General features: G+C 41.8%; 2 protein-coding genes across 6 annotated transcripts in view; both read left to right on the top strand.

The window, feature by feature from the left end:
• The window catches only part of LOC114480105 (zinc finger protein 638-like), a 107,869-nt gene that overhangs the window by 35,619 nt on the left and 57,858 nt on the right, over window positions 1–14,392 (top strand). The window lies entirely within an intron of this gene.
• The window catches only part of LOC114480106 (uncharacterized), a 42,459-nt gene that overhangs the window by 1,647 nt on the left and 26,420 nt on the right, over window positions 1–14,392 (top strand). For 4 of the 5 annotated variants that reach the window (XM_028473947.1, XM_028473945.1, XM_028473949.1 and 1 more), the window contains exons 2-12: window positions 3,854–5,451; window positions 7,697–7,758; window positions 9,809–9,847; window positions 9,932–10,138; window positions 10,217–10,410; window positions 10,471–10,548; window positions 10,630–10,664; window positions 12,028–12,189; window positions 13,124–13,249; window positions 13,339–13,377; window positions 13,461–13,589. In XM_028473947.1, the coding sequence (XP_028329748.1) occupies window positions 4,072–5,451; window positions 7,697–7,758; window positions 9,809–9,847; window positions 9,932–10,138; window positions 10,217–10,410; window positions 10,471–10,548; window positions 10,630–10,664; window positions 12,028–12,189; window positions 13,124–13,249; window positions 13,339–13,377; window positions 13,461–13,589 (2,451 nt within the window). In that variant the 5' untranslated portion in view covers window positions 3,854–4,071. The remainder of the gene's footprint in view (window positions 1–3,853; window positions 5,452–7,696; window positions 7,759–9,808; window positions 9,848–9,931; window positions 10,139–10,216; window positions 10,411–10,470; window positions 10,549–10,629; window positions 10,665–12,027; window positions 12,190–13,123; window positions 13,250–13,338; window positions 13,378–13,460; window positions 13,590–14,392) is intronic. The other variant, XM_028473946.1, reaches the window with a different exon arrangement.

Here is a 14,392-nt window from a genome sequence, read left to right as displayed (position 1 = left end):
TTTTAACTGCCTTATGATTAATATTTACATTCCTAATTTGTACAGCTAAAAACACGGAAATAATTCATCATTTCCTGACGTTCGACGTTCGGGATCTGCTTTGTTGTGAAGGCCCCAAAGTTAAAGATCAATAAGTACTGTTGTTTATGGAGGTCTCCTTTATCTATGTCTGATGTGTGTTATTCACAGCTGTTAACGGTGAGCTTACTCACGTGAAATCAGATCAGTATAATAGTCCAAATGGGTGTTACGCAGAAAGCTGTTGATGAGCTGACTAGTGGGCATCAGCGGTGAAATGATAGCTTAACTAGAAGTTATGTGTGCGTAAATTAAAGCGTGATTACCCAGCTCTTATATAGTTTGTCATATTTTTGATGTAGTTTGGCGATTTAATGTGAATGAAAGACGTATTAGTTAAAAGCTTGTTTCTTTATGCACTTATAACTTAGTGTTAGGATGGTTCATGTTTGAGCAGTAATTCGTAGTGGTTAGTAGGAGGATCCCTATCCCATATTGATATCGATCCGATATCAGCCCGAAAACGAATATCGGATTCAAATTTCCGATTATTTTATTCAATTCATTTTTATGTGTTTTATTCAATTGTATAATGCTGTAGATATTATGTTGAAGGATTAAATGTATGTAACCAATTGATTAATAATAAATGGGTTAGTTTTTCTCGTCCCTAGTGTTGCTGACTATTGTTCTCTGTTTGAGTGACATCACATGATCAAACCTTTTCGAACATTCCACACTACAAAATAAGTCATTCTTATTTTTTTTTTAAATTAAAAAAAAGAGTAATAGTGGTATTTATGATTCATGCTGATATCGGATCAATATCTGTATCGGCCGATACACGACTGCAATATCGCAATCATATCGGAAATGAAAAAGTTGTACGGGACATCCTAGTGTGTCGTGTTGTTACTCAGGCTGCTATTCAGTTAAGCTAATTCGGTCACAGGATGTATTAGCATACCTGTATATTTCAAAATAAAAGCAGCCTGCTGGTTTGGGCAGTTAAGGGATTTATATATTGGCCACCGTTATGTGATAATGATAAAAATTAGATTAATTTATTATCCTAAGCCACTTTGAATTGTGGACTCATTTTACTCATTTGAGTATTGTTTATTTGTTTATTGAGGACTAATTTAAGTATTGTTTATTCTCAGCGTTGAATAATAAACATTTATATTGTTAAACCAGATATTTATTTTAATAAACCAGGCTGTATTCTTTTTCGTACTCATGTACTACTTGTTTTTCAGCCTATTTGGGAATCGATAAGAGAATCAATAAAAAACCGTATCGATAAGCAGCAATCGATAAAGCATCGGAATTGCTAAATTCTTATCAATATACGTCCCTATCCAGTAGTATGGGCGTTAAGTAGTCCTCTGAGAATGCTGTCAGGCACTAACATATTTGCATGATTAACATCATTTTTGTGTGGTTTGCTTGTAGTTGGTTTTGGTAATATATTTAGTCTATCAACGCACAATAATATTCATAATATATCTAACACAAGCATATTTTAATGAAATACAAAAGTTATGTACATTAAGGGTTGATGTTGACTGGGTGATCCTCAATGATGGTGAAGCCTGGGTGGTGACGGGTGAAGGTCGGGTAAACCGACCATTCAATAAAAAAAAAATTTGAAAAAAGAAATTATTTTGTCATTTAAAAAAAAAAAGTCTTTCATTGAGAAAAAAGAAATAAAGGCAGGACACTACTGAGGAATTGTTATCATAATGTTGAAAAAAATGTTTGTTTGTTGTTTTTTTTTTAAATGTCAAGTCCAAAATTGGGGTTATTTGTGATTATATTTGTGATTTTTGTAATATTGTTTCTTACCTGTGACTCTTTTTTGTTACAAAGCCCAGTACTTTGGGTGGCATCACTGATTATTTTTCTTCTTACAGCCAATATCAGACTTTTCAGTGCTTTTAGGTGATCAATTCTGCAGGTGAGAGAATCTGAGGTGTGGGCTTGGTGGCACGAGGGATGAACTCTCACGAGACTTTGCGCAAGATTTAGAAAATGTCACAAAACTTCCTTTAAGTGTTGAAAACTTGAATCTTTTATTGATTTTAATATTTTTTTCAGTGCGAAATGAGTGCGGAATCATTTATGAACATGTTTAAGAGTAGAAAGCGAGAGGAGAATTTATTTTTTATCTTTTAAACTATGAAAAAATAAGAATAGAGTAGACAGCGGCCAGAATGCGAGTCGCTGGCGATTCCGCTGGCCGCCGGCGCTTCTGGACATCCCTGCTGACAGTATTCCACAGATGCTGGCTTTCATTCGACATGCTACAGAAGAAAAAATAGTAAATTTATGCTAAACGTAGAAGGTGTTAATGCAATGGTAAGAATTTTTTTGTCATTAACGCATCAAAATAATTTGCGCCCCTTGCAATAACATTGCACCTGGCGTAGTGTTTTAATAATAATTTATCATTTATATAAAATCATATATCTGCTCCGTCAATGTGTTGTGCAATAGTGTTTTTTAGTGTGTTACCTTTATGCTTTAATCTGCAAGCGAGTTTGGTGAACTGATTAACTACATTGTTAGTTTTATATATATATATATATATATATATATATATATATGAATGGGTGTGAATGCTGTGGTATCTGGAGCCGATCCAACCTGTTTTGCCCGAACACCCAAAGATGTCGTACCGGATTGAGAACTGGGAACTAGAGCTGGACGATATGGCCTTTTTTAACATATATATATTTTCAAAGCTATATCACAATATGCGATATATATCTCAATATATTGCCCTTGCCTTGAGGTTATGTTTTGATGCATAAAATCAAACCAGAATGGCAGTGAGCTGCTCCTGCATACAAAACATGCAGTGTGATGGTAACGAATTGTTTTGAGTCCTGTTTAAAATGCTATCAACCCGCGGACACCTCCGGATCTCTACAGTGCGCAGTGTTTTACTGAGCAGACTTTCTCATTATGGGGACCATGTCCCTAGCAATATAGTAGGTTACAGGGCCGTGCAGAGACATTTGGAGGGGCAGGTGCTGAAAGTTAAAAGGGGGCACATGGAGCACAAATGTGAAACACAATGCAGAAACATACCTAGTATTATAACTGGTTAAATAAAGAAGGTTTAACTGTGGCTACTCTTCCTGGAATCCTTTCTTTTGAGTTTTAATCAAATTGGAGAACAAAAATGAATCAATTCTGGCACCTCTTTATTTTAATTTCACAGCTTTATTTTTGTTTTCTAACCTGAGTAAAAGTTCTCGAGACTAGCAGTGGACGTCTCCTGGGGGGTATTGTACAAAATCAGGATAGGTGATAAAGCCTGGAAAAATTGGCTATCCTTGGTAAACCTATCCCCAAGTCGGTTGAACGAAAGCCGGCCAAGTTTATCCAGGACCAGTAACCATGGTGATTTATCCTCTACAGCTAACATGTAACCATGGTGATTTAGCCTTGACAGCTAGCCTGCTGCAGAGCAGGTTAACAACCAGGATAAAGTTATCCCTGTTGTGGCTCTGCTGTCAGAGCTGTGAGAAATGAGTGTTTTACAGAATGTGTTTATTTTACGCTGTGAGCTGTTGGTTTGGTTGGGATATTTGTTGTGTGGTAAGAAACTAACTTTATTCGCCTCTAATTTTGTTTTGTTTTTTGTCTTTTGTCTGTTGATGCTGTTTTCCTCTGATCCTGTTCTTTCCCTTTGCCAAAGAACAACAGCGCTGGCAGCATGGTCATCACCAGACCAGAGCTGCCACATAAAGGAGGTCGACCCATGGAGAAGCCGACGCTGGTTCACTCCAGTAACACCTTGTTTTGTTCTTCAATTTTTTTTCAGATTTTCATTGCGAGCGAATCGGAGTGTTTCTGCCTCTGGTCCATGGCACCTAGCAAGCCCCCAGCAAGGAGGGCTCTCGGGAGCCTCCGCTTCAGTTTGGACCGCTGGAACCGTTGGTGCAGGCTCAGATGAACGCCCATTTTGCACTGTTGCAGATCAACACCTAGCTCCCCTCACCCACTGGGTTAGTCATCAACTGCCTGGAGATAGCTAGCACCATGTCCCACCTTTACAACCCCTATCCCACTGACCAACGAAGCTCCGCCACGGCGGGCTATGGACATTCCAGCGCACAGGCGCAGAGCGACCCTCAAAGGACATCCCATTCTAACCCTGGGTCAAGTTACAGGTCGGCTCTACCTGAACTTTCTCCTAACATACCCTCTTTGGTTCTTCCGTTGCCCGCCTTCATGGATGCCCAGAGTCGGCCAGCCAAAGAGGAAGAATTGAAAAGATCAGCTGATTTACACAGTGACAGAGCCAGGGAGGAGTCGCTGCATCTGCCTCGCTCCTACGCAATGACCCAACCTTTTCAAGGACACAGAAAAGCAGTAGCAGAGTGCTCTGATAGGTCCTTGAACTGGCTCCCGACCTACAAAAGCACCAATGAAGACAATGCTTCCAAGTATTATACACCAGCGGCATCTTCTATCTTCCCTGACGGTGGGGAAAGCAGAACATCAGCGGCGTCCTCCATCTTCAGTGGCGGCTGTGAAAGCAGGTTTATGACTATCAGTGAAAGGAAGCCACATGAACAATCCATTTCAGGTTTGGGTGAGTACGAGTTTCCAGTGCGAGAAACTGCAAACGCCCAGCCCAAGTTGAGCCAGGGCAAGTACACGTCAGAGTCAGCCAGGAATATTATCCTGCACTTTGGACTAGAAAAAGAGGACCTGGAGAAACTCATCTCATACCCCGAAGACCAGCTCACGCCGCAGACTCTGCCATTTATCCTGCGTCAGATCCGTCAACAAAAGACCAAGAATCCTGTGAGTGTGGTTCAAACCGTGCCTTACCCCGAACCCAAAACTACCACCAGCGTGAGTGACACGGACTTTAGGGGTCATATGAGAGAGGTGTCCCATCAGGATTACAGGCCACGTGGTATCCTCAAAACCAGTAAAGTCATAGACTATGGACACGTCAGCCAGTTGTCTGCTGGGCCAGGAGAGGAGGTGGGAATGGCCAGACCCAAAACAAACACAGACTCCAGAATTCTGCCTGGAGTCTCCAAAAGCCTTTCTTTGAAAGTACCAGAGCCAAGTCAGCTGAAGTTGTCTCAACCCCATTTATCTGACACTCCTAGCCCGAGTGTGGCGTCAGGGCGGCTTGGCGTCATGCTCTACGACAGCCTCAAAGATCCACGTCAACCACTGAAGCAGGTGTCAAAGGTTCCTGAACCGAAGCAACAGCAGCAGCCGCCGGTAAAGCAGGAGGTGAAGAAGCAGCAGCCTGCAACCCAGAGGAGTCCAACGCCCCAAGTCAACACGTCCAGCAGTGTTCCAGCTCCAGACCACATGTACGATTATGCCGCAATCACACCAGGAATGTACCCACATAGCTGTTCTCTCTGTGATAAAGAGTGCTTTAGTGTGAAGGTGAGTTGAAAACTGTCACTACTCAAACTTGTGTTACCCCAGCCTTTTGTTTCCTCACCTTTAATCGGATTAATAAACTGAAACTAAAGTGCATACATTTACACAGTGCAGTGTGACAATTTGGGGGTTGGGAGGCATGCCCCCACCCAGTAAAATTTAGCAAAAATGATGCTAAATGGTGGCTTTTGGTGCATTATTTAATGTAATTGTGGCTTTGCTTCCATCTATTTTGTAGCACTTTTCTCAGCATGATGTATTTTCTCACCTAGTTTTTGTATGCATGATGCATTTACAAGTTGAAATCTGGTATCAGTGATAATGACTTAGAATTTAGCATCATTATCCGTTTACCTCTTTCCAGTTGAAAATGTACCAACTTATCCAGTAGTATGGGCGCCTGGTCTATTAGTAGTCCTCTGTAGAATGCTGTCAGACACTGTAACATATCTGCATGATTAACATCATTTTTGTGTGGTTTGCTTGTAGTTGGTTTTGGTAATATATTTAGTGTATCAATACACATTGATATTCATAATATATCAAACACAAGAACATAAATATTTATATTAATATATCTAACACAAGCATATTTTAATGAAACACAAAAGTCGATCATGGATGTTTAAAGTTTGTGTAAAGCAGAAATTAATTTGTGTTATGAGTTGGAGGTGTCGGTGGAAAGGTCCGCTCCGCCCAAGTCCAAATATGTTTACCTCTTCTGGGTAGAATCAGAACTGCGGGACAAACGCTTGGAGAGTAACAAATCAAACGATAAGTGGACCTGACAACAATAGCGTATTTCCTGAAAAACCTACAGGTCCGACAGACATTAGGTATTTATATCAGAGCCCGACCTGAAACATACAATTGAAACCTATTTTTTCCTCATACAAATGACATGATTTAACAGTGGATGCTTGTGCTTCAAGCCTGTCTTAATTTGTTCCCTCTCTGGTCTGAGGGCAGCACTTCACTGACAGCTGAAGTGCAACACTTTTTTCTTTTTTTTTTTTTGCAACACGCACGCACTCAGAACTGTTGCTGAACATAGAATCATATCCAACTACAATCATATCCAAAAAGGCTACTCCAGGCATCACACAGATTTCACAACTCATGTTTGTCTTTGTTGGTTTTTATTTAGACTTTATTCAACCACAGGAACCACGGGTGGTTTGCAGAAGACCACAGGTTATAAACCAATGGATCATGTGCTCCTGGCTCTTTTGTCCCGGGTTGGCTTTCTTCGCCTGTTTGGGTTCTTTTTTGGGGATTTAGAGATCATAGCCGAGGTTCCGCCCACTGATTCTTTAGCGTCCCCCCCTCCGGGCTGGGACATTGAGCCGAACAGGCATTAAATATATTATATTGATATTTAATCCTTATCACCTACATAAGTACATTGCATTTTCTTTTTTAAATGGTATTGAAACTGATACCATTGCTGGTCGACCAATGAAAATTTTGGTCGACCACGACGGCATGGACCAATTAGTCGACGGAACACCAAAGTTGGCAGCCCTACTGAAATGTCATTATGTACTTGAGCACACTGACGTCTCCACATTAAACGAGCAAAATGCTCATTTAAATAGGGCCGTTCTGCACCACTTCTGCACGCGCGCTAATCATTGCTGCAAACTTAGTGAATTGAGGAAGCTGTGTCACCAAAGGATTTAGGAAAGCAACTAGTTTACCACCCTTTATTTCAGATTTTAGTGAATCTGCCCCCAAGTGTGGCCAGCTTTGTCCTTAGGACAGAGCCAGACGTCCCCCCTTTGTGCATGTGCGTGGTTATCATCCTATGGCTGACCAGTTTACTAAAAACCCAGTTTTCATTCCAAACTTGTAGAAAAATCAGCTTTAGCTCATTAGCTGATAAACAATCTTTCTAGCTAGCTACCTTTTTGCCCAGCAGTAGCAGTTTTTTATTCATATTTATAAAAATTCTAGTTCTTTATTTATGTAAATCTTTTCTTGCACTTTTTTTATCGCCCGAAGAAAAAAACAGATCAGTCAAAAAGCTGTTGATGGTTTTCTTTTTTTTTTTTGGCCTTGACATTTGGGTTTTTTTGGTGAATAACAAACAGCTTAGACTCCCGCTCTCACCTTGTCACCTGGATGTTCCTGCTTCAGGAGTTTCCACGATGTTTTCTTTGAGCATGTGTATTAGTATCTATGATAGTGATATGATGTCGTCTAAATGGGCCATACCTACAGGTATCTGTTTTCTTCTGACTACCAGGAATGGATCAACCACCAGAACACTGAACTTCACCTTGAGAACTGTAAACTGCTACGGACACGGTCAGTCCTCACTTCTTATACATGATCTCAGCGTCTTGTTGAATGCACAGCACAATTTATTGAGCACGTCACGGCAGAACGAGTCGCGTCATGATAACACCAGAGCTGACTTCCTAGCAGCGAATATGTCGGCCTCCTTTATGAGCTGGCTGCTGACAAAACTAACGTACATTTAATGTTTGTAAGTGTATCAGCACAGAACCACCTTCATAATGCTCTTATTTACAATTTAAGAGTTAATTTTCCGTTTCTTTTTAAAGCAAGTCTTTGCTCCTCGAGTCTCTACTTTTGAAGGTTTTCTTTACAGTCCTTAGCAAACATTTGACTCTGAATCAACCAGTTTTCAAAGTACCACGTACAGTACATTAGGGCTGGATACCGGCAAGGACGTCACGATACCTGTCCAATATAAAACAAAAAAGCCTTGTCAAACGATTTCATAGTATCACGATTAGGGTTGGGCATTGTTGGTTTTTGAATGATTCTGATTTCAATTGTGATTCTTTTAAGAGGCAATTGTGCAATGTATGTATTGTATCCAATTTACAGTATATGTATATACATGTATGTATAAATATATACAGCTGTGTATACAATGTACAATGATCATGTTTGTTGTGCACCCTCCTTTGCATGATATAATCTTTTTACAACTGTTCCACTGAGCCGAGTTGTTATTTTTATTAAAGTGAAGCCACACTTTAGACCACTGCCACAGACTCTTCAAGATTGCACAGTAACGTAAACACTTGCAGAGGATTCTTCTTTTTCCAGTTGACGGACTGGGTATCAAAAGTAGGAATCGAAATGTAAAATTTTGAATGATTCCGGGAGAAGCGATCTATATATATAGAAGTGCTGTGGTTATTTTTGTTTCACTGATTAAAAAACCAAAATGAAGATACAGAAAAGGCGAAAACCAGATAAAGCAGTGTTTTATCAAAGCAAAATTATAATCCATCCATCCATCTTCTTCCACTCTTCTGTTGCTGGGTTATGGGGGCAGCATCCTTAGCAGGGAGGCCCGGACTTCCTTCTACCCGGCCACTTCTTCCAGCTCTTCCAGGGGGATCCCGAGGTGTTCCCAGGCCAGCCAAGAGACATAGTCCTCAGGATCTCCTTCCTGAGGGACGTGCCCTGAATGACTCACTAGGGAGGTGTCAATGTGGAGGAGCAGCGGCTCTACTCCGAGCCCCTCCCAGATGACTTCTTACCGCGTCTCAAGGGGACAGCCCAGCCACCCTACTTACATCATCTGCAACAAGCAGAAAAGCAATCCTGAGACCCCCTCAACGTCCATAAAAGTTATAAACAGAATCGGTGACAAGGGGCAGCCCTGGCGGAGTCCAACTCTCACTGGAAACAAGTTTGACTTACTGCCAGCGATGCAGACCAAGCTCTGACTCTAGTTGTACAGGGAACGGACAGCCCCGTGTCAGGAGTTTGACCAACCAGTCCACATGTTTTGGTGACCTGTAATAGGCATTCGAGCGTGTCCCTTGGTGATTCCTGTAAGGGGTCCTCCGGGAGTATGGGGCAAAATTGCAATGTTGTTTGAGTGATATTTTATTATTTAAGGGGAAAATCTTAGGCGAGAGCTACATGTCACTGGCCCTAATTTGCCCGTATGATATGTAATTACAGAACTCTCTCTGCCTTAAGCAGGCGATATATCAACTACACTGATAGCATTCACCAAGGTCTCTGCCTGAGGGGGCTCTGCTCTCTTTTGATTATGGCTATCAACAACATACACTGAGACAAACAGCAAAATTCTGCAAGTAATATTTGTATTTTAAAACAGAAAATTGCTGCTTTATTAGTTTTTTTTTTTTGTTTTTTTCTGTATTTTGATTTTAAATCAATAAAACAAAAATAACCACATTTGTGTTTTTCTAATTGGTTTTGAAACGGAATATCCAAAAGATCAAAGATACACGGAATGAGATACCATTCAATATCGCAAAGTTCCAACATGATTAATGGACAGCACAATACATTGATATTTTATCCCCTCCTCTGTTGTACACAATGTGATCTTTTCCCACAGATTTCCAGAATGGGATGGTCAACTTCTGACCTCATTAAGGTGAGTTTTTTGAACAACTTCAACAGGTTCTCCATTCCTCCAACCTCAGTTTTCATTCTGACTCCTTCTTTTCTTTTGCTTTAGTGCATCGGACGTATATGCCAGATCTTCAACCGCTCGTCCCTTGCAGTCCCTTAAAAAAAGCCACAACAGCAGCTCTTGCTCCCATTCGCGATCGTACAGCCCCCAGCGCTATCGTGGTTCTGGGAGTAGGAGGGACCAGGAGAGAAGTCGATACAGGAGCCGTTCACGTTCATACAGCCCTCGTCAAAGCTCCAGGAGGACGCGCAGGTTTGTGGAACCTTCGCGGTAGAGATGTCACTAAACCCACTCAGCGAGAAATCTGATTTTCAACATTCTCCCCTGAAGGTCCCGAACACGATCTCGATCCCAGTCTCCTTTGTATCGCTCCACCACCAGCCGTTATCGATCTCGCTCAAGAAGCTACGAGAGACGATCCTCACCAAGAAGACGAGATGACAGACTGTCTTCAGCGAAGAGAACCTGGAGCCGGGAGCGGCGCTCCTCTGAGAAATCATCTGCGGAAAAGCTGAGTAAAGAAGGTAAAGTGGTGGAAATGATTGACTTTGAATGAGAGCCACATCAAAGGTTTCTGTCTTCAGCAGCTGCAGACGGGAAACAGAAGACAGGACTCACCATGGGCGAGATGATGGAGGAGAATCTGCTGCTGAAGAGAATCAGTGAGGCTTCCTTCCTCTGTTGGTCAACTTCTGCCTGCTCTTTGTTTCCATGTTCTGACCGCTCTCGTTATCTCTTCACAGCTTGTGTTGAGATGAAAAGAGTCTTCTCTCCAGGGGTGAGTTTCCTCTGTGCTTGACTTGAACCCTCCACTCGTCTTCATGCTTTTAACGCTCTTAATCTTAGATTGGAAAAAAACTCAAAAAATATTCGGATATTCATGCTGTGAGAAGAAAATTCAGCGATGAAAACGTGAACACAGGAAATTAAATTTAAAACAAGATCCTGAAGGTTGTGAGACGTCTGTAACCGATCACCTTTAAGGAAAATGAAAACATCCCACGCATTTTGGTCTCAAAATACATCCCTATTCATTCAATAGTCACACTGTACATTTTTTGTTTAATTGTATGAATACTTTTGGAGATATGGCCAATTTAGTGAGGGGGGTATGTGTCAATTTCGTGCATCTTTATTTTTTTCCCATTTTCAGCTTCCAATATCTCGGGAACTACATCATATAGGAAACTGAAATTTGGTGTAGTAATACAGCTCCACCTACTCCCTTGGAATATATGTTTTATGTTACTAGTGAAAAACTATTAGTCAATGATTATGACACGGAGCCAAGCTACAATGGCCTCATGTAAATGATTTTCAATATTCGCGAGTGGTGAAATAACCCAAAGTTGGGGTCCAAAATAAAAATAAACAAGTCGCATAAAGAAAATTTGTTTCATATCCCAAGAAAGAGTAACCTTTATACTATAAGTTAAAACAGATATGACATTTTTTCTTGCATTCCTGCGGTTATTGGCCAATTTTTTCAATAGCATTTCACCCTAGAAGTGAACCAATGCATATATGGGACTAATCAATAGTGATGTAAACACTCTACTGTATGTACATAGCTCTAAGCTGATGAAATTACAGGGAGCTGCGGCATATGATACATTTTTTACTGAAGGCCCAAACATGTTGCAGCCCCAAACACAGGTTGACTTTTTCCCAATTTTGTGGAGCTGGCATGTCCACCAGATAGGATGTCTTACAGATCTTTTTGTATATTCTGAGAGAGTAGGTGAAGCTGTTACCATACCAAATTTCTGTTTTTTCTGTGGTGTATTTCCCTGAGATATCTGAAGCTGAAAATAGAAAAAAAATGGACATATCTCAAAAATTGTTCATCCAATCAAACTAAATATATACAATGTACCTATTGAATAATCACCGAACAATTGGTAAAAATCTCAGAATAGTTTTAGACCGAAGTGTGTGGGTCATTTGTGAAATGACATGGAATGACCCCCCAGTACTTAGACTAGGACACTATCATTTTATATGTATTTTTACACATGAAATCGTAAACATAAATATTGGAGTCAATGAAGCTGAAATCATCACAATTCAAGTTACACATTGAAGGATTATTTTGGCATTTGCATTCATGGTCATCCTTCATGTCGTCCCGTCCGTCCCAGTTCGCCTCCAATAACAGGCGCGTGCTGCAGATCACCAATCTGCCTAAGTACGAGGAGGGCAGCTACACCGAGCGAGACGTGGCCAATCTGCTTACCCCGTTTGGATTCCAGCACGAGGATGAACACCTCCACAACATCTACATCATCCCCCAGAAACGCATGGTACGTCATATCACTTTCTGTTAGCAGCTAAATTAGCCAGAGGTTCGCTCTATAGTTCTACTGATGAACTATGACCATGTGATGACGACCACGGTCACAGCGCAGCGTTAGGACAGATGGTGACATCATTTCCTGTTTTTATTTGTTGTTCCAATGACAAATTTAACCCATAATTGCATAATTTGGGGCTACCCTCGCTTAGTGGTAGAGTGGGTTGTCTAATACCCAAAGGGTTGGGGATTCTAGCCAAGTCGTTGTGTCCTTGGGCGAGGCACTTAACTCACATAGCCTAGTATAAATATATGGTTTGTTGGTGGTGGTCGGAGAAATCGATGGTTCATTCTGGAAGCATCGCTTCTGCCCCAAGGCAGCTCTGGCTACAATAGTAGCTTACCACCACTAAGTGTGGAGTGAAAGAATAAAGCACTTCAATGTAAAGCGCTTTGAGTTTTATGAAAAACGCTATATAAAATTAAATGTATTGTTATTATTAATATTATTAATAATAATAATACATTTGGATACAAAACCAAAGGAGGAACATGAAGATTCCAAGAGAAGGAATACATTTAAGTTTCCTTATCCGTCAACATGAAAATGAAATCCAATATGAAAACAAAAACACACACAACACACCTACCAACAATAAAAACTATCAAAACAACAAGAATACACAAAATGACCACAGAATGCACAACACAAGGTATTCAAGTTTTCTTATTAGACCCAAATGACATCAAAGATGCAAACGACTTCACTAGCACAGATTTCAACAAAAAGGCACAAACTGACGACGGAACGCACAAAGCACCAGAAAGAATCAGTCAACATGACATTTGTGAGGAATATGAAGTAGTCGCTGCACAGAATGATGTTGAGGAGATGTCTTCAAACAGTTGCGTGTTGGTACATTTTGTGCTTTATGTTTCTCCAGGCGTTCGCAGTCCTGACAACGGCTGAGATGGCGATCAGCGTCATCCGAGCGTCTGTGAAGGACTGCTTCAAACTCTTTGGATGTAAACTATTCGTGAAGATTCTGAAAGACAAAATCAGCTGCCCGGTGAGAAGCAGCTCTGCTCAGACTGAGCATGAGTTTCAAAGCTGTGCTGCTGATGGTCGTCTCATGTGTGTCTCCTGTTCTTCACTCAGATGGAGTTTTACCAGAGTCTGATGGTGTGGATGAAAAAGGTGTGTGCCCCACAGGAGAAGCTCCTTCTGCGTTCCTCTGTGGAAGGGGGTGTGTCTAATGTTTTGATGTTTGCTGTGAACAGAAAATCACATTAGACCAGGCAGAGAGAATCGTCTTCATCAAGAACATATCACCGAGCGAGGCCAGAAACCTGAGGGACGTCTTCAAAACCATTGGCAATGTGATGAACTACGTTCCTCTGCTCAACAAGGTACCCATGGATGGATCAATGATACGATGGATGAATGATATGATGGATGGATGGGTGATATGATGATTGGTAGGGATGCGCATCATTAACCGGTTTCGTTTGAGAACCGGTTTGGGCCGCTCATGGCCGGCATGGACCGCTGGGGGGTGTGGCTGGTTCCCCGTTGTGCCTGGGGGGTTGGGGGGGTGCTGCCGTGCTCCGTGGGGCAAATATGGTTAGGGGGTAGGTTTCCGGTTGTGCTGCTCGGCGCGTCCCAGAGGCTTGCGGTGCCGCGTTCCCGTTTGCGCCATCTACCGTCTCCGGCAGCCCGCTATATGGATGGGCCGGGCTCACACCAGACAGACCTGTGCACCACATCCCTATCCACCCCTTGGGGAGCTGGATGGCTGGGCTGAGGATAGGGAGGGCCACCACTTGTGTTACCATGTAGTGGCACGGGGGCAGCACTCCCACCTCAATTTTCCCTACCAATCCCTCCAATTTTAAACGCAGCTCAACACACCGCCCGCTGGAGGGTATGACAACCGCCTCCACCCTCTGGGGCTCTATCACCAACGTGTTTATATACATACTTTATTGCCCTTGCATACACCCAAAGCCAGAGCACATTCCCCACTATGCTCATCAGCTCCATCAAGTGGCAAAGATTCTCCACTTCCATTGAAGAGATGACAAAAAAGGGACGCTGCGGAAGACGAAAACTGCCGGCCGGTTTGTGTCTTTTTTCCCTTCTGTCATCTGGGCTGACGAGTCTGTCATTGAACTTTCTGCCAGTTGCATTTTAACCCATAATTTCAGCTTTT

The sequence above is a fragment of the Gouania willdenowi genome, chromosome 18 (assembly GCF_900634775.1).
Source record: "Gouania willdenowi chromosome 18, fGouWil2.1, whole genome shotgun sequence".
In the NCBI taxonomy this organism is placed as follows: Eukaryota; Metazoa; Chordata; class Actinopteri; order Blenniiformes; family Gobiesocidae; genus Gouania; species Gouania willdenowi.
The sequence above is the reverse complement of the archived record's forward strand: the minus strand, read 5'-3'. Positions and strand labels throughout refer to the sequence as shown.